The sequence below is a fragment of the Ambystoma mexicanum genome, chromosome 5q (genome assembly GCF_040938575.1).
Source record: "Ambystoma mexicanum isolate Mex_15411 chromosome 5q, UKY_AmexF1_1, whole genome shotgun sequence".
Taxonomy (NCBI): domain Eukaryota; kingdom Metazoa; phylum Chordata; class Amphibia; order Caudata; family Ambystomatidae; genus Ambystoma; species Ambystoma mexicanum.
The window spans coordinates 616,090,161-616,118,142 of record NC_090933.1 but is presented as its reverse complement, the minus strand read 5'-3'; the positions used below and the strand labels follow the sequence as shown (position 1 = coordinate 616,118,142).

Below are 27,982 nucleotides of genomic sequence, written 5' to 3'. Positions count from 1 at the left end.
GGGCCACACACGCCCAAAAACATACACTAGGGGCACAGGGTTGTACCCCCCACCCATGGGTGCCATAAGGGTATGCAAAGGATCTGTACACCAAACCAGAAATAGGAAGAGCTGCACTGCCAGGAGTCCCACATGGACTCCTTGGCAGAAAACAATACAGAACACATGAAAAGGCACTACAGGACGAAGATAGGGAGGCCCTGCCCCACCAATGCATTTCCAGCATCACAATCATCTTTTACATTGTGTCACAAAGCACCTTCACTGCAGTGACACAGGAAAGTCTTTTAGATTTCTCAAAGGTTTAAATACCTTTTCTGGGATAAACTACTGTTTCCGAGACCAGTAAAGTGAAATTGACTTTACTTACATTTATAGCTTTCTAGACCCAGCACACACCATTTTACAATAGGAGGGGTTACCTTGTATCCCCTTTGTCTAGCTTCTCATGTAACAATTTTATGTTACCCTTTCCTCGATGAATGGCTGGTGGCAGTGGTTTACTTTTAACTACCGTGGTGTGCATTTACCGCGGGCTGTGTTCGCAGCTGCAGTAAAGCACCCAAGGGTGCCATTTTTGTCAAAATGGCCAGTCTACTTTTTTCACCATTTCTTTGTGGAAAGGTCCTTCTTGAGATTTACTCTGTGCGCCAAACCAGGTTTGGTCCCTTTGTTCGCTTTGCCTTTGGCTCCAGGGTGGGCAGGAAGTGAGGGAGGTGCCCAAAATTCCCTGTGCTTAGTCTCCTACGAGACCCAAATGCACCCTGTAGTGATTTTCCGGCTGACTGTCCGGCAAGGACAGCCACCCTGCTGGGTGACTGACAGCTGGGCTGGAATGAATGGGAGAGAACTGAATAAAAGGTGAGACTTTTTGTTTGGAAGGCAGAGTCGACCACTGGTCGAAGGAACCGAAGAAGAACTTGAAGAGGATGCCTGCTGCAACTCCTGGACCATTGGTTTGCCTGGTGAAGCCCTGCTGCTGTGCCGAAACTCCAAATTCGTATCAACAGAAGCCCCTGCAAGGACTACTTCTCCCTTTCAGTTGGTGGGACCAATCAACTCCAAAGTAAGCCACCTGGAAATTCTCTGTGCTAGTTCCTTTCCACAGAGTTAATGCTGGAAACCGAAATGCCAGGTAGAGGAACACAAGATTTTGTGTTGCTTTTAAGCTGGCCAAGAGCTCCAGGAAGCAGGACTGACCAAGCCGGAGCCCCCTCAACAGAGTGTGGGACCCCAGAAGAAAGGAAAGTCCATCTCGACAGCCAGGAACCGCGGTGTTGCTATTTGCGGTACACGCAAGGAGCTGAAACACTGCCATTTGTTTGAAGATTGCCGGTTGCGAGCCGTGACCGTCCCATTAGTTGACAGGTGCAGGAACAGTGAGATCAGCAGAGCTGCTCAGGAACAGAAGTCATCTTCTGCACTTTTTCTTCAATACAAAAGGTTCTGTAAACGTCAGAGAACTTACCTCTTGTGTAGAGTTGCTTACATCTTCTACTACTCACAAGTCTAACAGCTCGTGGGCCTACATTGATTCTTTTTCTTCAAAGACTTCTAAAACATTGTGCAAATACTTTTACTTACCTGCAAAGAAGTGCTTCAGCCCCCATTGACTTTGGCTTAGCCTGTTGCACTGAATGACTCATTGGGGGATCTGAAAGTATTTGCCTGCTTGAGAAGATTTGCGGTCTCTTGTATGTTCGAATAGCCTTTTCCTTTGATGTATTCCTAAGTTATTCTAAATGCAAAAGTGATGTATTAATGTCCCCAGCACTCTAGCTATTGAAGTCACCCGAGGGTGTAGGTTGTGTCTGCATCACAAAAGGGTACCGATTTAGAAATATTAGGAATGTGTATTTTATGAATTATATTTGAGTGTTCCCGTTATATTGCTCCCTTCAGAAGATGGCTTACTCTAATTGACTGATAAATTAATAATTGTTTACTCAAGAGACCTGGTGTGTGTAAGAGTTTATTTGAATACTTGTCACTGAATCCAACTCCCCTACAGCTCACATTGACCCCTCTTGAGAGAAGTCTGGCTGCTCAAACCGCTACCAACCTGTGTAGTACACGCTTATACCAAAGGTTGGGTTCCTATTGCCAGGAGGTCAGGGTTGCTGTAGTGCACCCAAAGAGAACTGCATACAATCTTGCCCAACAGTCCAAAGAAACACTGAAATACTATGTATTGTAAAAATAAATGGTTTATTTAAAATACAAGTAGGCCCAGATAAAACCTGGGGGAAAATAAGTACCATCACATTATATAGAACCATAATTATAAAAACAAACACTATGCTTGAAGGTACACAGACCAAGGCATATAACCTTATTTGGAAAACCTAACAGTAGTTCTAGGGAAGTCGAAACCAATAGTTAGTTTTAGATTGCTTTCAGTAATACCAGGGTAGTAGACCCCATCAGTTGTACTGTGACGCTCAGCAAGAATCACAGTCATATCAACTGCATAATCTACTTTACTGATCTAGTGAAACACAGATGCAAGGAACAGTATAAACCTATAACTCTGATTCGGGATAAGTTATTCTAGGGGAGTTATACTCAAGGTAAGTAAAACCTATACACTTTCTTACAGGAGCTACAAGCAACTTAAAGGCAGGTGTAAACCAAAGACTTTTTGTATCTGTCTAAAACAGACCAGGGAAAGCAAAACCCAATGTTACACTTTATTAATGGCTCAAAGTTATTCTAGGTAGGTAAAACCTATTTCAGGCGTATTCTGGACAGTCAGGCCAAGCAAATCACAGTTAGGATATATGCATGCGTCTTTCCCAACAGGAATAGTGAAGTGAAACCAACAGCATTACTTTTGGGAAGAGGCACAACCAAATCACTGGTGAGTAATATACCCTTACATTTACTCTGTTAGAATGACGAAACAGTGTCTAAGGAAAGAAAGATGTTACATATACTTTTCATAATGGCACAACATTTGTAAGGTACGTAATAACTTTTATAACAGTTCACTCTCAGAGTTACAGTTACCCAACTCTTTCACGAGTAAGTAACTTTTAGGGAGAATTCTCAGAAATGTGACAATTCCCTCCACCTTAGAGACCCCCAGCAACTTTGCTGGATTTTGAAGAATTTGTTTTACCTGCAGAGTGTGACCCTTTTTCCCACTCTGTCATGTATTTTAATGTGAATTTTACCTCTGTGTTTCTTTTGGTTATGGAGTCTGACAAACTCCATAGGCATCATCTTGCCCATTGTGTCACACAGCACCTTCAGTGCAGTAGCACAGGGAAGCCTTATAGATTTCCCCAAGGTTTAAATACCTTTCTCTGCGATAAACTACTGTTTCCCAGAGCAGTAAATTGAAATTAACTTTACTTACCATTTTAACTTTCTAGACCCAGCACACACTATCTTACAATAGAGTGCTGGAGGGGTTACAGGATCCCCTGTGTCTAGATTATCATGTAACATCTTTTATGTTACCCTTTCCTCGATGAAGGGCTGGTGGCAGTGGTTTACTTGCAACTACTGTGCTATTTTACCGCGGGCTGAGTTCGCAGCTACAGTAAAACACCCAAGGGTGCCATTTTTGTCAATTTGCCCTGGTCTTTTTTTGCCATTTCTTTGTGGAAAGGTCATTCTTGAGATTTATTCTGCGCGCCAAATCAGGTTTGGTCCCTTTGTTCGCTTTTCCTTTAGCGGGATTCACGAGTGAAGCCTGCCTATGGCTCTAGGGTGTCTGCTTGGGGCAGGAAGTGAAGGAGGTGCCCGAAACTCCCTGTGCTTAGTCTCCTAGGAGACAGGAATGCACTCCTAGGCGATTGGCCGGTTGGCTGTCCAGCAAGGACAGCCATCCTGCTTGGTCACTGACAGCTAGGCTGGAATTAATGGGAGAAACTTCTCTCCTTGAGTTGGTGGGACCAATCAACTCCAAAATAAGCCACCTGGACACCCTCTCGAAGCTGGTTCCATTTCCACTGTATTTGCAGCTGGAACCGAAGAGGCAGGGAGGGGAACACCAGACAGTGTGCGTTGCTTTTAAGTTTGCCAACAGCTCCAGGAAGCTCCTCCAGACTCACAGGAAGCAGGACTGGCCGAGCCTGAGCCACCTCAGAGTGCTGGACCCCAGATGCAAGGAAAACCCATCTCAGACTTCTAAAACATTGTGCAAGACTTTTACCTACCTGCAAGAATTCAGCTCACCTAGACTTTTGTCCAATTGACTTTGGCCTGGCCTGGCTCCCTGAATGACTCTTCTTCCCGCTGACTGTTTTGTCTTCCTTTCAGGAAGGGATTGACTTACTTTGCATTCGGGGTTACCAAAAGTACTTACCTGCGTCATAATATTTGTGAGATCTCTTCTTTTATTCCAATAATCTTTTTCTTTGACATACTCCTAGTATTGCCCTACATGAAAAAGTGATATATTAATGTCCACAGTGTCCTAGTTATTTAAGTCAGCTGGATGTGTAGGCAGTGTATGTGTGCCATCCCAAACGGGTATGTGCTGATTTAGAGACACTAAGTGTGTATTTTGGAGTGCATTTGTGCGTTATTATATTGCCCCTTCTGAAGAAGGCTTACTTAAACTGACTTTTAAATAAATTAATAATTGTTTAATCAAGAAACCTTGTGTGTAAGAGTTTATTTGAATACTTGTCACTGTGAATCTCTAACTCCCGCAGTGCTCACATTGACCCCTCTTGAGATGAGCCTGGCTGCTCAACGCGCTACCAACCTGTGTAGTACAGACTTATACCAAAGGTTGGGTTCCTATTGCCAGAGGGTCAGGGTTGTTGTAGTGCACCTAAAGGGTACTGCCTAACAACCTGGTTGGTAGATTCCTTGTCATGGTGACTAAAAACAGAACCTTGGAAGGGATTTTGCAGAAGGAATCAACAGGGAAGGTTCTAGGCAAGGTTTTCCTCATGGCTGGATGCGGCTCTGGATATGGCGTCTTTTCAGGAGCACAGAAGAGAGAATATTGCTGGTCGGATTCTCATCTTTACAAAGGTCCAGCGCTCTGGTGAAGGGACTTTTCAGACTTGATGTCCCTGGTCACCCAGCCGGATGTCTACGAAGTTTCAGCCAGACTTTGAATTCGGAAGACCATGCGCAACACAATGGCTCGAGGTCCCAGGGTATTGGGGTATTGCAGCCCGCAAGGTCGCAGGAAAGCGTGGGATGGCTCAAAATGCAGGTCTTGAGTCTAGTGGTACTCATGAGGCTTGGGTTGTTGTTTTCAGAGACAAGAGCTACAGCAGGCTCTGGTTACACAGCAGACTCCCCGGTTGCTGGAAATCATCTCAGCCACTTTTCCGTCACCATCCTCTTCGGTTTTGGTTCCAGTGGTCGACTTGTCTTCAGCTTCCAGGTTCGGAGTATTTAACAGCAACTACAGCACGACCTCTGCATTCTCTCCCTGCATTTTACAACAAGGGCCGGTCTGGTTGTCTAATCAGCACAGCCAGACCCCCACTGGGATTTGTCCCCATTCAGGCAAGGAGGAAGACAATGGGCTGTGGAGTTTTGGACTCCTCCCTCGCTTCCCGCCTTCACACACAGACCTCAGCCTGGGCGGGGAGTCCATGGGACTCCAGCGAAGATAAAAAATCAGTAATTTCCCACCCTGGATGTCAGGGGAAGGAAGGAGGAAGGACAAGGAACACTAAAATGGCGAAAAAACAAGACAGGAGCCATTTTGTTAATGTTAAAGGACATTTGTACCGCGCACTATCACCACCAGAGTGGTCCTCTGGTGCTCTGGCGGCTCTGAAAGAGGGGAGGTTGAGTTAGTGGGAGGAAGCAGGAAAAGTGCAAGAGAGCAGTGATGTGCTGTTGGCGGCCTCAGCCCAGTGGGTCCGTTGGCTGGGCCTGGGGTGTTTGCGGCCGGTAGCCGTCGTGTACTGTTGTGCAAGACTATGTGCGTTTTTGTTTTGTTGTTACAATGTAGAGAAGTTTGTGCGGTTTGTTGTGCTGTAGGTTTTGGTTATGTTTGGTTTGGAGTTTGCGAGGTGTATGCAGAAAGGGAAATTGTTAGTAGGGTTGGTTAGTTTGCGTCTCTATCCTGAATTGAGGCGCTCGGCTTGCGTAGTCTCCCCTGATGCAGCTCTGTCCTGATCTGGGTCCGACTGGCATACAGGTTCCTTCCTCCTCTGGCCCCCACCTCTAACATGTTCTCTTATAGCTCCCCTTATCCTCCCTTCATACTCCTGTGGCCAGTGCACCTGCCAATGTCAACTTCTCAGGTAGTGTGGCGATTGCCAATATCTCGACAATTCCACATCACTGTGATACCTGGCGGTAACTAAGTGGTGGGCGAAAGTGTTGGTGGGATTGTCTGGGGTAGTTCACTCAGTCTCCGTGCGTGCCACCTGTGTTCCAGCCTATCCAGTGTCACCCGTCCAGGTGCCGTGGGAGTTACCCTTTCGGGTCGGGGATGTCTGTGTCCTTTCCGTTTTAGTTATCCTTTTTTTGGTTTTGGTTTCCAGATTTAGTCTGTGGTGTTGAAGAGACAGGTTTTTAGTGATTTCCTGAATTTTAGGTGATCTTCAGTGTTTATTTCTTTTGGGATGTTCCAGGTTTTTGCGGCTAAGTGGTAGAAGGAGGTGCCTCCAAGTTTTTTTCTTAAGGTATGGTTTGAGTTCCATGCGGATTTCGTTGCTTGATCGGAGGGGTCTCGGTTTGTAGACTAATTTTCTTTTGTAGGAATTCTGCTCCTTGTCCGCCGATTGCCCTGTGCGTTATGCACATTGTTTTGAAGGTGATGCAATGTTTCACTGGGAGCCAGTGTAGTGTTTTTAGGGCTGGAGTGATGTGGTCTCTTCTGGATAGTTTGAGGAGTAGTCTTGCTGCTGCAATTTGGATCCTTTGCAATTTCTTCAGGAGGTATTCTGGTATTCCGAGGTAGAGGCTGTTTGCATAGTCGATTTTTGACATGATTAGGGCGATGATAGTGAGTGTTTTGTGCATGAAGGAGAGGAAAGGTAGAATTCTTCTTGCCGTGTGGAGGAGGAAAAAGCATTTCTTCACTGTTGCATTTATTTGTGGTTCCAGGGTTAGGGAGTTGTCCATTAGGAGTCCCAGATTTTTTACTACCTTCGATGGTGTTGGTGCGTTTCCCATTTCCGTAGGCCATGGGATGGTGGTTTTGTTCTCTTGGTCTTTGGATACGATCATGATTTCTGTCTTTCCTGGGTTGATTTTCAGGTTGTTGGCATCCATCCAGTTGAAGACTTCTTTTAGACAGTCGGTTAGGGTGGAATGGTCGGCATCAGTGTCTTTGATTTTGAAGATCTGAGTGTCATCTGCGTAGTTGTAACATGAAATGTATTTTTTGAAGATTCTGATGACCGGAGTCTGATAGATGTTGAAATATAGTGGAGATAGTGAGGATCCTTGTGGCAGTCGTTAACTCGTGGAGTGGATTTGAAAGGTTTTATCCATACGGTTTCTGTTCGGTCTGCTAGGAATGATTTGGTCCAGCATAGTGCTGGGTTTGTTATGCCTTCTAGTCTTTTGGGTCAGGGTGTCGTGGCTAACTGTCAAAGGGTTTGGAGAGGTCGAGCAGAATAAGGGCTGAGGTAGTGTTTGAATCTGCATTAGTTTTGAGGTTGTCCCAGATGGAAAGTAATGCTGTTTCCGTTCCTCTCGCTGGTCTGAAACCTATTTGAGCTTGGTCCAGCAGGTGGTGTTTTTCTACATGTTCTTGGGTTAGTTTATATACGTAGGTTTCTAGACTTTTTGCTGGGTAGGGGATGTTAGAGATCGGCCTGTAGTTGGAAAGGTCATCTACGTCACCACTTGTGTTTTTCAAGAGTGGCTTGATGTATGCTGATTTGAAGATCTTCGGTACAGTCCCTGTTGATAGGGATAGATTTAGAAGGTTTCTGTAGTGTTCTGCTTGCGCGAGGATTGATTTGAGGATGTCTGGGGGACAGGAGTCCATGGGTGATCCCGCTTTCTTGCTTCGTTTTACCAGCATTGCGAATGCCTCTACTGATATTTCAGGAAAGCATTGGAGTTTGTGCTGTGGCTCCGCGTTAGGTTCGTTGGGTTGTATGTTGTGGTTGGTCACTTTTGTATGGTTTGTCGGATGTCATTGATTATTTATTTATTTATTTTTTTAAGTGTTCTGCCAGATCGTTGCATAGTTTTTCTGAGGGGGTTGGGATCGCAGCCTGGTGGGTTTCTCATTTCTTCAATGATGCTAAACATTTTTTTGTGTGTTGGTGGCATTATTGATTCGGTCATCGTAATGTCTCCTCTTTGCCTTTTGAATTTCCTTCTTGCATGTGCGGATTTGTTTCTGGTACAGTGTTTTTTTCCCTGGGTTGTATTATTTCCTCCATTCCAATTCCATCTTTTTGTTTTCTTTTTTCATGTCGTTTAATAGTGGGGTGGACCATTTTGCCATTGCTCTTTTTTTTTGATGGGTTGAACGGTTTTTCTGGGGCGATCTTGTCCATTGTATCTGTGATCCATTTGTGTAGTATCTCTGCTTTCCCGTCAAGGTCAGCTAGCTCCTTTTGGTCAAATTAACTTTTCCCTGTAACAGAATTTAGAGTTTGTTTCGCTTTTCTGATTCAATTTAGAAATAGGGGGAGAGTTTCAATAATACTACGAAAATGTAGATGCAGGTTTCTGGGTGGTATAGTTAGGATTTGGTCTACTTATGTAAATACAATTTCTTTTAAGGGGTTTGGCTTTAGTCAGACCCAGTTCAATTGGTGTATTGAGTGGTTTTCATGTTCTGTTTTGTTTGTCTGGATTGGGGAATACTATTACATTGTTTATTCTGGCTCTGAACGTATGTGTTCTCTAATTGTTCATCCTATACTTTTTAGGGTTGTGTGGTTCTTTTTGGAGGTTTCCGATACTCGAATAATTTCTTTACCATGGGATTGATTACGGTAGGAACATGGAATGTGAAAGGGTTGAATTGCCCAATTAAGAGGAAAAAAGTGTTGTCTAGACTTTGGAGGGAGAGGATTGATGTGAATTTTCTTCAGGAAACTCATCTTGTGGAGGGTGCGGAGAAGCTTCTTACTAATTCAAGATGCATGAAAGTGTAGCTGAACTGCTTCTCTTCTAAGTCGAGGGGTGTTGGGCTTTTGGTTCGGAGGGGATTGGGCGCAAGTATGGAGGGGGTGGGAATGGATGATATGGGTCGTGTGATTCTGGTCGATTTGAAGTATGAAGATAGGGTTATTACTATTGGTTCCGTTCATGGCCCATGTGTCGGTGGTGATTTTTTTTGATTCTCTAAATAAGTTGAGTGGTATGAAAGGGGGAACTTCTTGCCTTAGGAGGGGATTTTAATTGTGTCCTAGATCATAAATTGGATAGGTCTTCAAAATGTAATTTTACTGGCCAGAGGTCTAGTAAGGAATTTCAAGAATTTATTGAAACATTTGACCTGATGGATTCTTGGAGGACTTTACTTCAAGGGGAAAGGGGCTTTTACTTTGATTCACCTGCTCATGACTCGTTTTCCTGGCTTGATTATGTGTTCATCTCCGACACTTTAGATGATACTGTGGTGGAGGCTGAGATCTGTGAACGGTTCCTCTGACCATTCATTAGTTAAAGTCAAACTACATTTTGGGATTTTGAGACGAGATTCTGGTAGATGGAGATTAAAACCTTTCATTTTGAAATAGGATGATGTTTTAACCTTGCGGAATAGATCTATAGTGAATTTTTTTAATGAAAATACTGGTTCCGCTGATAGCCTAATAGTATGGGACTCTAAGGCCTTGATAAGGGGGGAGCTGATAAACTGGACTGCTAGGATTAGGCGGAAAGGGGAAATCAAGTTGAAAGATTTGGAATTGGAATTAAGTATACTTCAGTCTACGTTTGCCCGTACCAGCACTAGGGAGGACCGTATTAATATGGATAAGGTGAGCGATTTGTTGAAATGTGAAGTGGAGGCTCAAGCTGATCGTGGCATCTTCTATTCGAAACAGTGTTTTTGGGAGAGTGGAGATTGTAGTGGTAGGTTGCTGGCGAGAAGATTACAAGGTTTTACTGAACGCTCTTATCCGCAAGCTAGATAATGGTTCAGGGGATATGGTGTTTAAGAGGGAAGATATTGGTGAGTGTTTTCGTTCCTTTTACTCTACTCTTTATGCTGAGGGCTGTAGCCAGTCAGTGAATGAACTTGAAGAATTTTCTGATAAAATTGAAGTCTGTCTAGTGATGCTAGGGACTTTATTGATTCTCCGGTAATGGTTGAAGAGGTCCTGCGAGTTATCCATGATTTAAAAATTGGAACGTCTCCGGGACCGGATGGCCCGTCGACTGAATTTTATCAATCTTTTGGTGAGCTGCTTGCTCCAGAACTATGTGACCTTTATAACAGATTATTGATGGAAGGTACACTATGTCCTTCAATGAGGGAAGCTATTGTTACTGTAGTTCCAAAAGTAGGGAAAGATGCATCAAAGTATGGTTATTATCGTCCCATTTCCCTCCTGAATGTGGATATGAAGATCTTCACTAAGATCCTGACTTGTAGACTTGATAAACATATTGGTGCTTTGATAGATGGTACCCAGGTTGGTTTTATGAAGCAGCGCTTTGGGTACGATAACATTAGAACGCTATTAGATGTTTTGAATCTTTCTGGTGCAGAAGCTGAAAATGTACTTTAATTTTTTTAGATGCCGAAAAGGCTTTTGACAGTGTAAACTGGACCTTCTTGAATTTTACGCTGATGAAGATGGGTTTTGGTCCATTGTTCATTAACGCTGTTGGGGCATTGCAATTAGATATTAGTGCTAGAGTATGGGTGAATGGGTTATTGTCAGCTTCCTTCAAATTGTTCAAAAGGTACTTGTCAAGGATGTCCTTTATCGCCCTATCTTTTTAACTTGGCTTTCGAACCATTTTTGCTTTATATTTGGCAATCTCAGAGTCTTTCAGGATTAAGGATGGGAGAAATTGCGATGAAGGTGTTGGTTTATGCTGATGTTACGATTATCCTTGGTAATTCTGAAACGGGTGGTACTAGATTACTTGATATGGTTGAGTAGTTGGGTAAACTTTCAGGGTATAGGATTAATTGGGAAAAAAAACTATAGTTTTCACGGTCTGACACTCCTGTACTTGATCAATTGTTAAATTGGAATTGTAAATGGGAAAATGGTTCTCTGAAATATCTGGGGGTGTACCTCACTAGAGATATGAAGAGGATGGTCGAGTTCAATGTTGATAAAGTCAACCCTTCGGAAGGACATACGCAAATGGGAAAGGCTACCATTGACAATTTGGGCTAAAGTCAATGCCATCAAGATGGTACGCTTACCTAAGGGTTTATACATTATTCAGTCTCTTCCATTAAGATTTTATAAAAAAAAAAAAACTCTTGGTCAGATAGATAAGGTGTGTCAGGAATTTTTAATGGGGTGCCAAGAAAAGGCCCAGGATTCCAAGATATCTGATGGTCCGGGGGACTTCTGTAGGTGGTTTTGGATATCCCATCCTTGAGAATTACTTCAATGGTTTTCTTTTAAAGAAATCGTCGGTTTACTTCTCTATGAATAGCCTGTGGTTCCGCTTTGGGCTCGAATTGAAGAAAATATATGGAGTCCTTTCCATATTGAAAGTTTATACTCTTTTGGTAGGTTGCCTAGGCAAGTGACTAAATTGCAATCTTTGGTTACTGGTGATGGACAAGGATTATATTTATATGAGGAGGCTTCCATCTGGCAGAATCTGGGTTTGCAGATTAATAATCGGATGTTGTGTTGGAGAAGCTGGATTAATAGGGGCATTTTATTGTTAGGGGATATTTGGTATGATGGGGTATGAAGTCTTTTGAGGATTTGAAGGTTATGTTTGGTTTGCATCAAAAGGAACTGCAAAGATATAATTTGTTGGCTGCTTGAATGATGGAGAAGAGTCAGATGATTGATCTGCCTCTATTGCAGAGACCTGAGAGGTGATTTTCTCTCTGTTCCTCATAGGGGGTCTAGTTTTTTTAAAACTCTTTCTGACTGAAAATCGTTCCCTAATACTATGGGATAAATTGAGGTGTACATGGTCTGAGGAACGGAGAGGTTATACCTTTGAATGATTGGGAAAGTATGTCGAAGTTTCCTATTAGGGCGAAGGCTGATTTGAATTTGCGCTTTATTCACCAGAGGACTTTAGGGCGTCTTTTTTGGACTCCTGATAGGATGTCCAAATTGGGACTTGGTGATACTGATAGGTGCTGGGGTTGTTTCAGAGAGAAGGGTACTATGTTACACATGTTATGGGATTGTGGAAAGGTAGTGGGTTTTGGAAAGAAGTTTTGCAAAGGGTTGTTTTGGTGTGTGAGATTGCTTTTCCTAGAAACCCATTAGCGGTGATAGTGAAATCATTGAGTTGTGTGGGACATCTTGAATATCTGATGTGTTGGATCCATAAAGTCTTTTTAGTTGCTGTCAGACTGATATTACGAGTCTGGAAGACTAGGAAAAAGCCATGTGTAGAAGATTGGTTAGTTCAATTGCAAATTCTTTCTCGATTCGAGAAATTTAAATTGAGTAAATGTCATGATTCCTGCCCCTCATGTCCCCAGCCCTCCAAGATGTCAGGCTGGAGCCAGGCCACGATCACCTACATGGCCCTCAAGGGCCTCTCCATCCCTCCGAAGACCCACTTGGAGTCAGACTTGGCGCTTGTGGCACCAGACTCACTCACTCCCATAGGATAACATTGGGGATTGGACTTGTAGTGCATTGATGGGGACAAGATGGATGCCCCCACATATTTCGGTTCCCAGAACTGCATGTGCAGTCTAGTCTTTTGGGTGTGGTTCAGCCCAGAGTCACCTGGGATACCCAGAGACTATTTAAGCCATGCCCAGGCTGAGAAACATGCTTTGTGTTTTCTGCACCTGCAGCGTGACACTCACCGTGTTCGGATCGGTCTCCAGTAGGCCTGCATCTTTCTTCTGCGCTCAGCTCCTTCAAGAACACTGTTAGGAACAGCCTTACCTTGCGGCGCTTCTGCCCATCATTCATCGCTTCTTCTGTTCTGTGGGCATCTTCGGCGGCGTCATTCCCATCCCGGCACACCCCTAAGGAAAAGGGAAAAGAACAGAAAAAAAGGCATTAGTGAACATTCAGCAAATCTTCGCTTATTTTTAAAGACTGTACGAGCTTCAAACGCTTACCTGAATCCCAGCCGCTCTGGGGGAACTCTGTCTCCAGAACTTCTCATCCATCTGCAAGAGGGAAAAGACACTCCAGGTTAGCGTGGAAACATCTAGAGGCGCCGCATACCGCGCTTACTCACTACATTTCTTCTTCATAACCGGCATCCACGCTGAAAATGTCGCGGCACCTAAAAGACACAGAAAAATAACTCAGTTCAATACAAATACGAAAGGGTTGCATCGCGCTCTCACTCACCTTCAGCACTACTCATCTCAGCAGCACGTCGCCATCCCCGGACGCCAGCCATCATCTAAGGAAGGAAAGGAACGAAGTTAGAGAACTGTTCAAAAGACTCATTATACTTAACTGTCAGACTCTTGCCAGTGAAGTAACTAGGCAGCAACGAGCCTGCATCAATCAACACGCCCCTGCGCTGAAAGCAGGACGGAGAGCACACTTTCCAAGAAAACAAGGTGAGTTGTGGATCAAAGGAAAGGGTTGGACCCCGGGGAAGAAGGGGTTCAAGCACACAGACAATAGGGAGTTAAACTACCAATCCTGTGTTTCAGGCCCAGTCTCCAGTCGGGTAGACTCCAGGGAAGGGTTTGAGGTCATAAGAGGTCAGAACAGGCTGAGTGACGTCCCCGTGGATACCAGGTGAGCGTTACAGTAAATTACACAAAGAGGAAATTTACAATGAACAATGGAGTAAATTCAATGAGTTTTATGTCTGATGCTCTGTCAGAATGTGTTATATTTTCGGGCTGTGGGTGGTGGGAGGGTTGATGTTTGTGGGGTCCTTGATGTTGTATCTTTGTTAAGTGTAAAAGTGCAGTTTAGGTTAATTGGTTGGTGGTGAATTGGCAATTAAAGAAAGTAGTTTTTTTTCCCTCTCCCCCCCCCCCTCACTGTATTTGTCTTAGTATAGTTATTGCATTTGATATTTTGTTATGCTCCATTTGTTCCATTTTGGGTTGTCTGTTCTGACTTTAGATTATTCAAAAATAAATACAAGAGTTTAAAAAAAATAATTGTTTTAGTGTGAAAGGGGATACAGTGCATCTCCCCAGCACTCCACATAATGTGGAGTGTGCTGGTTTCACCAAATACAATGTAAAAGGGATCCAAAGATCCCTTCTACCCTTGGGAATTGTAGTTGTTCCAAGGTTGGCCAGAGAAAGTTAAAAGGGGTGCCCCTAGGGCAACCCAGCAACAACAGGCACTTATTGCCAAAAAGGTGTCAAAGAGGATAACTTTTAAAAGACACTATGCAGAGTCTAAAAAATGACACCCATAAAAAGAGAACAAGATTCTAAGTGTGTGAAAAAAGGTTCCCACTCACAGAGGTATAAGGACAAATAATCCACCAGTAAAGCAAAAGGTTCTGGGGTTGACAGGTCAGGAAGACTTACCATTACTATGAAAATGTTACCCAACACTGCTTCTTCAAGTTGCAGAACAAAACAGCAAGAAAGGGGAGCAGAGACTAGGCAGAGCCTTAAGTAGCAGTACAAAAAGAAGCTGTCCTCAAGGCCAGCCCACCAATCACTAGATGGGGCTGGGGGCAAAGGGTCAGATTACCAACCATATTAGTTGGTCAGTAGGACAGCCACTCTGCATAGACCACCACCACACGAAATGAGAGGAAGAGCCCAGGACCTACAGTGGCCTAAAGCAGTTAAAACCAGTAGGAGACTGCCATGTGGGCTCACAAAGAACCCATGTGGCCAGAAGTGGCATTTTGTGCCATGCTCATACTAGCCCTGAACAAAGGGAGCCCTATAAACACAATGTAAGAGCAGTATTTAAAATACTAATAAAAAGAAACATTGGTACCCCAAAGGCTACCAATAAGGAACATTGGGCTATCAATTTGGTAAAATGGCTTCCATCCCCTGTGAAGCCAAACCTAAAGTACAGATGCTACCAACCTACTTTCTAAAAGCAATGCAGGGTGATGTATTCTTCCTAGAGCAAAGTGGGGTGCCTGCGACTGCAAGCCTTAGAGGCAACCTTATATGGTACACCTTAGGAAAGGTAAAAAGGGTTGCAAAGGCCACCAAATATTGTCAGTGATCCCCCAAAAAAAAAGCATTCAAAAAATGCGAAATTTTCAGGAGCACTAAAATATGGCCCTAGAATTAAACCAAAAATAGAAATTCCGTATTGCTAGATGGCATCAATGCTGTTCAACACCCGAATGCACAATTTAAGAAGACCACACAAGAAACCAAAGAAAAGTTACCTTTAATCCAATGACGTTCTGTCCATTTACTTCACATATGTTGTGCTCAGTCAGAAGGCCATTTCTGGCAGCAGAACTATCCTTCACTATTGAAGTTACCTTTCCATTCTTGAAAATAAAGCCAACATGTCCAGTGCTGTCTTTATGCATAGTGATTGTTCGCTCAAACGGCCTAAGAAAAATAGAAATAGAAATATTGCAAGTCTGAGATAACTGGACTGCATACAGTCAGAAGGTTTAAAAATTGCATATATAAATTACATTTGTGTAAAGCTATCACATGCATCAGCTTTAAAACAGGTTAAAAGCATATTATGACAACATTTTATAAAAAATACAAATAAAACATGATCCAGCCAGCAGTCTGGTTCCAAAATATGATTTAGGAGAGAAAGAAGCAGGATCAATAAACCGCAAAGCCATGATTTGCTTTCTTTATGCACATTGCAGAGGCTATTTGGCTATAAGTCCTCAAACAACATCTCCCATTTCTTTGACCAGTACAGTGCTCTTCATAAAATTAATAAATTAAAACAATTGAGTTACCAGATATAGAGCAGAAAAGAAATTCCAGGATCACATTCAAAGACTTTCGAGAAGATGTATGAATGGCATTTCTAAATACTGTTTAGAAAAGCAAACTGGGGGACAAAGCTATGGAGGATGTGAAACCTTGTGGAAATGATTACCAGGAAACCAGATATAGGAAATTAAAAAAGAAGGCGAGCATCAAAAGACAAACACTGGAGATGGTGCAGGGCAGTGGAGATGGAGCAGGGCAGTGAAGATGGAGCCAGAGAGAGAACCAAGAGTATGAATGGAGGAAGAATAGATAGAGCGAAGAAGGGGGCAAGACGACACGCTGGGAGACCCAGGAGTAGGCAGGAGCAATGGAAAGGCCTAGAAAAGAATGAATTAGTGGTCAGGAGTTTAGAGGCTTGAAAAGTAAAATATCGACAAGCCCTGCAAATGTTACAAAGCTGGAAGCAACAGGAGCAATAGGGGAAATAAAGGGAGCAGAGAGACAGTGAGGGATCAAAATGACCACCTAGATTTCGAGCATAGGCAGCAAGAGACAGAACGGAAATGGGGGCAGGGGAAAGTGGAGGAGAAACAGTAGAAGCAGGGAAGAAATGGGCCTCATTTTCAGAAGGATTCAGATACAAGAAGTGTGAGGACATCCAGGACTGGATATAGAGAATATAGGGGGAGGAAAGCAGGCAGTAGAGGGTGTTAGGACAGTTTTTCTAAACGTCCAACTAATGGATTCATAAAACCATATCAGAGGCCATACAAAACTCGACTCCTAGTAGAAGGCTGTACTACTTGAGAACCTTTGGTAGCATAGACAAAGCAGCCAGGCTGATCTTAAAAGGGAGAGGGTGTAGTTTGGTACAAATACATGGTAGCCTACATATGGTCCAAAGAAACACTGAAACACCATGTATTGTAAAAGGGTTTATTTAAATAAAATTAGGCCAAGATAAATCTTGGGAAGTACTATAACAAATCATACAAACACAATTATAAAAGCCAACTCAATACGTATGGTTTACAAACCAAAGTATAACTTTAGTTTGAAATAAGGAGTCAAGGTGAGTCAAACCTACAACACATTCAGAATGGTAATCAGCTATTCTTGGGGAGTGAAACCAGGTTAGATATACTTTTAAAATACAATCAGTAATCCAAGGGTAGAAGACCCTGTCAGTCATGCAGTGAGTCAGTTCCAGAATTCACTTAATAAACCAACCCAGTTACAAGTATACATCTTGTAACAAATATTACTTTGTAGAACACATTTTAGAGCTAGTAAAGTAACTCATACTTTCTGGGGGGCCTTAAGTATGAACACTCAATAACTATTTTAGAATGCACTAAGCAATTCAGGGAAAGCTAAACCCAATGTTAAAAGTTTAAAAGAGCAGCAGATTCAAGGTAACAAGTGTTTGTAGGCGCGACAAGACAAGGGAGGGAAGACAGAGGGAGGACCAGACAAACTATAGGCCTGGATAGTTCAGATCATGCAAGTGCAACACGCAAAGTCCAGGGGGAGGGGGAAGTGCCAGGGAGAGGAAAGTGCAGACAATTCCTTGAGTCTCTTCAAGGCTTTATCGTATTGATCTGAAGAGACAATGAATTCAGCCAGCTTGGCAATACAGTGTTCAAACCTCTCCCTAGTCCTAGTCCTAGTCCCTAGAGGAGGGAAGGGCTGCCTAGAAGGGGAAGAGTTTCCATGTAAGGCCTTAGAAAGAGGCTGGGGGCCCCAGAATAGTCCTCTCGGGGAGAAGGGGTGCCTTTGTACTCTCTGGCCACCAAAAGGATGTCTGAAAACTTCTTGCAAAGCTTCGGCGGCTGTATGGAGAGTTTCTGCGTGCCTGAAGGCGCTGCAGCGGTCAGTGACACCACTGAGTCCTTTGGCGCTCAAATGCCCTTGGACGGTGGGTCGACAACAGTGGACTTTAAGAGGATTGCCCTTTCCAGAAGGTGTTTTATGCCATCCGCATGTTGCTGCTGCGGTGTGGAGGGTGCCGAACCGCAAAGCTCGGAAGGTACAGTCAAAATGTTCTGCGGGCGATGAGGGCTTTTTCGACAACCCAATCGAAGAGGCCTTGGAGTTGTGTGCTTAAGTACACGTGGTGCGTGGGTGCCCTTGTCGCTGGGGTGCGACTTTCCCTAAAAGCGCCGGCAGCCTGTCGGGGCCGTGTACAGGCACATGGGAGGGTGTAGGCTCCACTGAAAGGTCTATGGCATCCGAATCGGAGCCATGGCTGCCGACGGATTCCTTGGCATCGGGGAAAGGTTTCCAGCCTACATAGCTTAGGCCGCCCACCGCCTAGTCTGCCTGTCTTTCAGCATTTTCGGCTGAGAGTTTACAGGCCTTGCACGAGCGCTCGTCGTGGTCACGAGGAAGACACCTATTGCATCAGTGATAGGTGTCCTTCCAAGGAAATTTGCCGTTGCAAGAGGGGCAGAATTTAAAGAGAGTCCTCTCCATAGGATAGGTTAGCGGCAGCTAGACAAAGAGAAAGAGGGGTGAAGGAAATACATTCTCAGAGAGAATAAGTAAAAACAGCGCCCCACTCTCCCCAGTGCAAGGGCCAGGCCTGAGGGCAGAGGCCACGCAGTCAGTCGCCGAGCAGTTATAGATGGCATTGGCGCAGGCAACCCACAAAAAGCAGTCGATGAGAAGGTTGTCGAAAGTTGATTAGACGACTGTAGGCCATGGGAATGGATTTAGCAATATAAACTCTTACGAGCTCTGCATAGGTGACCAACTAGGCTGGCGGAAAAAAACAATCTTGTGGGACATCGACGCACAAGGGATTTTGGGTACACTACACGTCATTGAAAGTGTTACAGTCACACCCATATCGACGTCCCTTTTGATCTTCGAAAGAAAGATGCAATATTCTGCGATTACCATTAGTTGTCAGACTAGAAGCACTGCATGCGATTCTAAGCAGATTCACAAGCAATAGAAATGTAGATTGCATTACACTGATCGATATACTTTGTGTCCAAAGGAAAATATCCAGTAGGTTTGGTTTAGCCAAAGTGAGGTGTACTTATTGTATTTAACACAAGAACCAACACCACAGGCTTTAAGCGGGAGGCCTTCCTTAATGTACCAATGGAAAACATGTTCACATTTTGTGAGGGTATGGCTTCTCCTTTAAAGGAAGTAAGATAGAACTAATACAAAGGTTGTGGGACCACCAAAAAGTCTCCACAGAACATGTGTCTTCTAACTATGCTGATAAAAGGGAGGATGAGTTTTCAGACAGCTGTCCAAACTCCTCTTAAGAGGAGTATGAAGGTGTTGATGAGGATGTTAGTTCACCCCCTATACTTCTTGTTAGGGAGATTTTTTATCATGCTTCATCCCCTCTCCTAGTGAGACCCCTCCAGCACTTTGCTAGACCGCTGGACCCTTTACTTTAAATCCTAAATGAGTAGAGTCTTTTTCCACTCATTCATTCATTTAAGCTCTGTCTTTTGGAAGTCTTCTTTTCATTTGTTAGGAAGAATTCTCAGAAATGTGTTAATTCCCTTCTACCTTAGAGACCCCAGCTCTTTTTTGCTGGACTATAGGACTCTTATTTCTCATGTAATTTTAATGCGATTTATTCTCTGTGTTTCTTTTGACTTTGGAGTCTGACAAACTCCTTAGGCATCATCTTTACATTGTGACACACGACACACAGCATCTTCAGTGCAGTGGCACAGGGAAGTCTGTTAGATTTCCCAAAGGTTTAAATACATTCTCTTGGATAAACTACTGTTTCCAGGAGCAGTGAAGTGAAATTGACTTTACTTACATTGTGTAACTTTCTAGACTCAGCACACACTATCTTACCAAAGGGTGCTAGAGGGGTTACTTAGTATCCCCTTTGTCTAGTTTCTCTGTAACATATTTATGTTACCCTTTCTACAATTAATGGCTGGTGGCAGTAGTTTACTTTTTACTACCATTTTTAGCACAGGCTGCGTTCCCAGCTGCAGTAAGGCACCCATGAGTGCCCATTTTGTCAAAATGGCCCTGGTCATCTTTTTTCACCATTTGTTGCTGGCAAGGCCCTTCTTGAGATTTACTCTGAGCCAAACCAGGTTTGGTCTTTTAGTTTTGTGTTTGGTGGGATTCACGAAGTGAGGGAGGTGCCCGAAAAAATCCCTGTGCATAATCCCCTTTGTTACAGGAATGCACCCAAAGATGATCGGTCAGCTGGCTGTCCGGCAAGGACAGCCACCCTGCTCTGTGATTGACAGCTAGCTGGAATGAATGGGAGAAACCTGCATAAGAGGTGAGGCGTTTTGGCTTGGAAGGCAGTCAACCACTGGACGAATGAATTCGAAGAAGAACTTGGAAGAGACGCCTGCTGCAACTCCTGGACAGTTGGTTTGCCTGTTGAAGCCCTGCTGCTGTGCTGAAGCTCCGAATTCGCCTCGACTAGAGAAGCCCTGCAAGGAGGACTTCTCGCTACGAGTTGGTGGGACCAATCAACTCCAAAGTAAGCCCGTCTGGATATCCTCTCAGAGCTGGCTGTACTTCCACTGCGCTGCTGCTGGAACCGAAGTGCCAGGGAGAGGCACACCAGATTGGACCACAGCACTAGGAAGATCCTCAGGACTTCCCTGATGCAGGACTGACCAAGCCTGAGCCATCTCAACAGAGTGCTGGACCCCAGTGTTAGGCAAAATTGCATGCAGTACCCTATGGGACCACACACAATTAGGACTACAGGTGTAAACAAGACCAACCTTTAGTATAAGTCTGTACCACAGAGTTTGTAGGTAGCGAGCTGAGCAGCCAGGCTCATCTCAAGAGTGAATGTGAGCAGTACAAGTAATTAAACAGAGATCTTTCAACACAGTGGTTCAAGTAGACACTCCTACTCAAGGAGTCTTGGTAAAACACGTATTAATTTATTACACAATCATTTAGAAAACATTTCACTAGAAGGAGGCAACTTAATATTATATATCAATACACTACAAAACAAAGCTAAGGTTTTGAGACAGTTTGAGCTCCCCGGAAATAAGAGCCAAATTGCAGTTCAGTTACTAGCAGTGAGCAAAAATGACAAAAGTAAGTAGAATAGATCACATACTTTCTAGCAGTGCAAATAGTTTCAGTTCACCAGAAGAGTTCAATTCAAGTCAATAGGCCAGGCCAAAGTCAATGGGCTAGTGTTCTGGATAGGAAAGAGCAGTTCTGGTATCAAACGGTAAAGTCTTTGCAAAAGTTCTCAGAAGTTGTTTAGGCAAAAAAGAATCATTTGTGGTGTCACAAGCTGATTAGGCCTGCAAGTTGGGAAAGATTCACCGCATGAGTGGCGGTCTCTCAATTGGGTTGGCATAGTACCTTTGTACGAAGAAACAAATGTTGCTGAAGAAGTGGTTCCTGGCAGTTCCTGCAGCTCTCGCTGTTCCTGAGCCTCAGTCGTGGGGGCAAGAGGGAGGACGACGGGAACTCCTGCACTGCATCGGATCGCTGAAGAAAGCAAACAAAATGGAGTCACTTCAGTTCCAGTAGCACTAGATTCAAGAACGAACTGGTGTCCCTCTCCCCGTTTAATCCTAACCAGCCTTGAGAATGGTATCCAGGTGTCTTATGAATTGATTGGTCCCACCAACTCAAACGGAAGAAGCCGTCCTTTAAGGAGCTTCTCTGTCGAATGGAGTTTGGCAATTCGGAACTTTAGCAGGGCTTCACCTGGCAAACCAACGGTCCAGGAGTTGCAGCAGCGGTCCTCTTCCAGCTCGTCTTTGGTTCTTTCGTTCCAGGGGTCGACTCTGCTTTCCAGTCCAAGAGACTTTTCGTTTAAACAGTTTTCCCTTTCATTCCAGCCTAGCGGTCACTCACCCAGCAGGGTGGCTGTCCTTGACGGACAGTCAGCCAATCACGCCAGAGTTTTTTGGATCTCCTAGGAGACTAAGCACAAGGAGTTTCAGCCACCTCCCTCACTTCCTGCCCATCCCAGACACTCAGGCGCCAGAGGCGGTCTTCAATCCTGAAGCCCGTCAAAGGCACTCGAACAAAGGAACCAAACCTCGTTTGGCACACAGAGACAAACACTAGAAGGACCTTTCCAAAAAGAAATGGCAAAAAAAGAAGACCGGGACCCGTTAAAACAAAGGGACTTAAGGTGCCATCTTGAAAAACATGGCTCCCTTGATTTTTAGCTACCGGTGTTCGCAGTCGGGAAAAATCATGATAGTTCATTGTCAAACCACTGCCACCAGTCTTTTCAACAGGAAAGGGTAGCATTTGACTGCTACACGAGTGTTAAAACACAGGGGATACTATGTAACCCCTCCAGCACTCCATTGTAAGATGGAGTGTGCTGGGTCGAGGAATTTGGAAAGACTAGTAAAGTCAATTTCACTTTACATTCTCTGGGAAACAGTAGTTGATCCCAGAGAAAGTATTTAAACCTTTGGGAAGTCTAAAAGGCAACCCTGTGTCACTGCACTGAGGGTGCTGTGTAACACATGAAAAGATGATGCCTATGGAGTTAACACTCCATAATCAAAACACACGTGTAAAACACACATTAATATACATGAAAGAGTGAGGGGGAAAAAAAGGCTCACTCTTTCCAGGTAAAAACAATCAAGTCCTCAAAATCCAGCAAAGTTGCTGGGGGTCTCTAAGGTGAAGGGAATAAGCACATTTATGAGGATTCTCCCCAACACTCGTCCCCCCCAGACTAAGGGACAGGAGGATTCAATCCACCCCTTGATTAAAATCCTTACTCCAGTCGGTCAAACATTCTAGAGAGACCATCAGCATTTTGGTGATTACACCCAGACCTGTGTTCAATGGTAAAACCCCTGTAGACTGATTGACCATCTGAACAATTTAGGATTCTCCCCCTTCATCTGCATTAACCATCTCAAGGGTTGGCGGTCAGTCTGAATCACAAAAGTAGATCCATACTAGTATGGTCTAAACATCTTCAGTGACACACAATAGCAAAACATTCTCGGTCAACGGTTGCCCACCTGGCTCCGTCAGCTTTTTGCTGATGAAGCAGATGGGGTGCTCCCTACCTTTCTCATCCAGCTGACTCAGAACTGCACCTATACTTGTATTGGAAGCATCTGTTTGCACAATGAAGGTTTGGCTGTAGTCAGGAGCTCTTACGACTGGAGCTTGACAAGGGGTTTAAGTTCTTCAAATGCCTTGGTGCACTCCTCATTCCATCTGACCTTTTTAGGAAATTTGGGTGAGATCATCACATTCAAGGGAGAAGCTATGGACCCGTAGTTATCAATGAATTTCCTATAATGGACAGTGAGACCTAAGAAGGCTCTCACATGGGTTTGAGTAGTAGGGGTGGCCCATTCTTGTACAGCTTGTACTTTGCTAGGCAATGGCCTTGTTTTACCTCCTCCTACCTTATGTCCAAGGTAGACTACTTTGCTCTGACCAATTTGACATTTGCTTGCCTTTATGGTCAGATGGGCCTGCTCAAGAGCCTGTAAAACATATCCTTAGTGGTCAACATGTTCTTTCCAAGTAGGGCTGAACACTGCTATGTCATCCAAGTATGCCATGCAGAAGTCCTCCATCCCGTTCAGAACTCGATTACCCATCCTTTGGAATGTTGCAGGTGCATTCTTTAGTCCAAAAGGCATTACCGTAAACTGGTAGAGGCCTGCTGGGGTTGAAAATGCAGTTTTCTCCTTGGCATGGTCTGTCGGGGCTATTTGCCAATAGCCTGATATTAGGTCAAATATACTTAGGTACTTGGCTGAACCAAGTTTATCCACCAGATCAGCTGTTCTAGGTAAAGGATGGGCATCAGTCTTTGTGACTGCATTTAGAGCTCTATAGTCCACACAGAATCTTAACTCCATGGATCCTGCCTTTGGCACTAGTACAACTGGACTAGACCATGGACTGGCAGAGGGTTCTATTACCACGAGATCAAGCATCTTGTTGACCTCTTCCTTTATGTGGATTCTGACATTATCTGACATCCTGTAATCTCTGCTTTTAACAGGTAAACAGTCACCAGTGAGAATATCATGCTGCCCCAAGGGGTCAAGCCTGGTGATAGTGAAAACAGGGAGGCAAACTGATTTAACAGAAACTTGCACTCCTGTTGTTCCAGTGTCCTATTAGAAGAGATTAACTACTTCTATTTTCTCATTTAAAAGTTGTCCCCTGAGGAGATCAGGTAGATGTTCACTCTCTTCCTCCTCTTGAGCTGAAGCTAGAAGCAAATCTCCCACTTCTGGTCTGGTGACAAACTTTTAGGCGGTTGGTGTGAAAGACCCTGGGGGCCTCCTTAGGATTGTCTAAGTCCACCAGATAGTTGATCTCTTTTCCCACAACCTTGAAGGGCCCTATCCATTTGTCATGTAAGGCCCTCTGCCTTGTAGGTACCATAACTAAAACGTGCTGGTCTCGAGTAAATCCAACCACGTCGGCCTTCTGGTCATGCCAATGCTTCACCAGAGCCTAACCTGCTTTTAAGTTATCAGATGCTTCTGTCATCATGTGTCATTCTCCTCCGGAGACCTAACACATAGTCAATGACTCTCACTGGCTTGGCAGAAGGAGCACTCTCCAACCCCTCCCTAATTAGGGCCAACTGTTACGCTCACCTGGTCTCTGCGGAGGCGTTGGGGCACGGTTGCAGCACTCCGTGATGAAACTCCTTGTCTGTTCGTCCCTCCCTCAGTTTGTGTGGGAACCTGCAGTGATGAGCAGTGCGGTTCCTGCATGAATATAAGGGGAGGGGGAGGAGAGGTCGTTTGAGTATGCAGCCTGTGGTCCCTGACCCCTTCTCCCTGGATGTGGCTTCCCTGGGGTTGCAGTACTCTTGAAGCTCACCTGCTGAATGATGATGATGATTCAGATGAGCTCTCCGTCCTGTTGCTTCTGGCAGGGGCGCTTGTTGAAGGGAACAGAGTTCCTTCACTGGTCCCTTGTCGTGGAAGTCCAGGCCAGCTGCGACTAGTCCACTTCACTTGTAGGTAAGTGTTTCCCTCGTTTCCACTTGCCCGCTTGTCTTCTGACTGTTCTAATTGTATTTGTAAAGTTCATTCTCTGTCCTTTGTATGTAATGTCTTTTCTCTGCTCTCTCCCCTTGCAGGTGGTGTAGCGGTGCCGGCGGTAGCAACAGTAGAAGAAGCGGAGCTGGCGGTATGGAGGATCAGGGCTGAGATGGGACGATGGCTGGTAAGTAGCCTTTAATGGTGCCTTAGAGTGCGCGTTGGGTTTTAAAGGAGGCGCGACCCTGGGTTGGGTGTTTTCGGAAGTTCTACTCGTCTCGTCTTCTTCGTGGGACAGGGAGCGCAGGTGCTGCGGCATCGATTCGGGATCTGCCAAAAAGATGGACCGTTGCCGTGAGATGTGAGCCAGGGTCCAGGTAAGGTTGCTGCTGTTGCAGGATCATGAGGTAAGTAACTGGTCCAGGCGGCGATGAGCGTCACGTTACATGGAGGTGCAAAGTAACGTTTGCTTGAGGGGTCGGTGGGTTTATATAGTCTTGTTCCCGGCCACGCCCAGTATCTCTGTCCTGCCTGCTTCCATGCCCTGCTACACCAGATGAGTCAGCACCTGAAGACCAGGCCTAGGGAGCCACGCCCGATAGGTCAACACATGGGGATGTTCTCTGGAATAAAGGCTTTCCACATCTGGAAAGTTCTTGTAAAATAAAAGCACCCCTGCACTGAAATAAAGCGTGCACTGAAGTAAAATAAATGCACTCCTGCACTGAAATAAAGTGTTCCTGCTCACATCTCTATATTAGTCCCGCCAGGGCCCCTGTGTTTATGAGTCCCAAAGGGACATAAGTGAATCAAGCGACACATTGCCCCCATCACTAGATGGTGTGGTTTTAGTGTTCTGTGGCCATGACGCCAATGTACCCCTAACTGGATGACCATAGAGAAGCTCAAAGAGACTAAATCCAACTACCTCCAGAGGGTGTTTTCTATAAGCAAATAGAAGGCATGGTAGTAAAAGGTCCCACTTTCTTCTAAGGGGTTCCTCTAAAGCACCCATCATGCTCTTCATAGTATGGTTAAACTGCTCTACCAATCCATTTGTCTGTGGATGGTAGGCACTCCCCAGTTTTTCCGCATTGTCTGCATGTAGTGGGACAAAGTTTGATCCCCTGTCAGAGAGGACTTCCTTAGGAAAACAGACCCTGGTAAAATACCAAGTAGGGCCTTAGCAACAACCTGAGCTGTAACAGTCCTCATAGCTTCAGGATACCTAGTAGCATGGACTACTAAAACCAATATAAATCTATTGGCTGAAGAGGTTGGAGGGTCTAAAGGACCAACAACGTTGATTCCTACCCTCTCAAAAGGGTCTCCCACCACTGGGAGAGGCACCAAAAGGTGCCACATTCTTGGCTCTACTCTTGCCAGATATCTGACAAGTGTGGCAGCTCCTACAGAATGTATCTACATTAGACCCCAACTTAGGGCAGTGGAAATACAGAGCAAGCCTTTCCTTTGCCTTTTTGAAACTCAAGTGACCAGCCAAAGGAATCTCATGGGCTAACTGTAGGAACTGTTGTCTGATTTCCAGAGGCACTACAAGTCTTCTGTAGTCCCCTGGAATAGACTCAGCTGGTTCACTGTAGAAGAGGCCATCTTCCCAGTACAAACCTGTGCTTCCCTGGCTCTTACCAGTCTAGCTGGGAAGCTGCCTGTTGGCAAAGTCCTTCTAGAGTAGGACAGTCTGACTTCTGCTGAAGTCTGCCCTACAGGGGCCACCTTCTGCCAGTAAAGACAGCAGCTCAGGATGGTCTTTAGGATCCAGATCTCCAACAGAGGGAAGGTCTTCCTCCAGCTCTGAATCCTCAGCAGCTGATTCAACCTTTCCAGGTTGTTCCTCACACTCCGCCTCAGCTGGTGGAGTAGTCACAGGTGTGACTTTGGACAGTCCTCTCGCGGATGTCCTTGGTAGCACAGGAGTGCTTTCTGGCTTTTTCCTTCAGACCTTGGGTTTCCCCTTTGCCTCATTCATCTTTGAAATATCAGTCAGTAGCTCCTGTGAGCTAGGTGTTCTAGATTCTTCTGCAACATCCTCTGGAGAGCCATCTAAGGTACTCTCCCTGGCCCTCCTTGTCTGCTCCCGTTTCCTTTTACTCAGAGGCCTGGGGGTGCTTGATACAACTCCAAGAGTTTAAGTCATTCCCCAACAGGACTCTCCCAGGCACCTCACTTTGCACACTAACAGGTATCCTGACAGTCATGTTGTTGCACTGGATGAGAGCTGATAGTCTAGGAAGCATTTAGACAAGGCCTCCAGCAAGCTTAGCGAGGCATTTGGGTGCCTTAGTAACATCTCAGCCTTGAAAAAAGATTCATTCAGTATTGTAATGCTGGCCCCAGTGTCTAATGGCAGGGGTCTCCTGACCATTTACAAATACACTGATCTTGTAATATTATTTTGTGTTATCTGGAATCGAATTATAGACATCTAAATTCTGCTGTTCTCACAGACCCAGGGACACTAAAGAAACACTAGCAGGGACTCCAATGAGGTCTTCAGCCAGTACTTGAAAGTTACCACTTGTCACATGTACTTCTTCCTCTGGGGAGATGGCTAAGGAGACAGTGCGGATCCCTGAAGGTTTACTCTTGCACCTGGGATCCCCTTTCATATTGTTATTAGACCCACAAGCATAACATTTTCCAAATGTTTTGACAAATGAGGGTTTCTGCTGACCTCCCTCTGGTTTCGCACCAGAGGTTTCACTAGCCTGATTAGGTTTCCCTTGTGCTTTACCCTTATGTTTAGGGCCCTCTTTTGGATTGGAGGTATTAGAATTCTCTTCGCCATCTTTCTTTTGCTGCTTCCCATCATCCTTCTGAGTTGCCCCAGAATCCTTGTGAGTAGCCCTGTTGGCAACCCCACAAGTCAACAGCATTTGCTAACTTCTTTGGATCAATTTCCTTAGAGTCAGCCAAGTACTGTCTCAGCTCAGGAGAGCAGGCATCAAAAATCGATTCCAACAAAAATAGATTTCTCATTCCTTCAAAAGTGTTAACTCTATAACCCTTTACCCAACCATATATCTTGTTCAAACATTCACACACACAGGAAGCCCAAGGTGCACCATCATGC

The 27,982-nt window shown here is 44.7% G+C and overlaps 1 protein-coding gene across 2 annotated transcripts in view; it reads right to left on the bottom strand.

Annotated features, from left to right (window-relative positions):
- The window catches only part of SDCBP (syndecan binding protein), a 403,969-nt gene that overhangs the window by 126,342 nt on the left and 249,645 nt on the right, over window positions 1-27,982 (bottom strand). For both annotated transcript variants that reach the window (XM_069621090.1, XM_069621091.1), the window contains exon 7: window positions 15,379-15,550. In XM_069621090.1, the coding sequence (XP_069477191.1) occupies window positions 15,379-15,550 (172 nt within the window). The remainder of the gene's footprint in view (window positions 1-15,378; window positions 15,551-27,982) is intronic.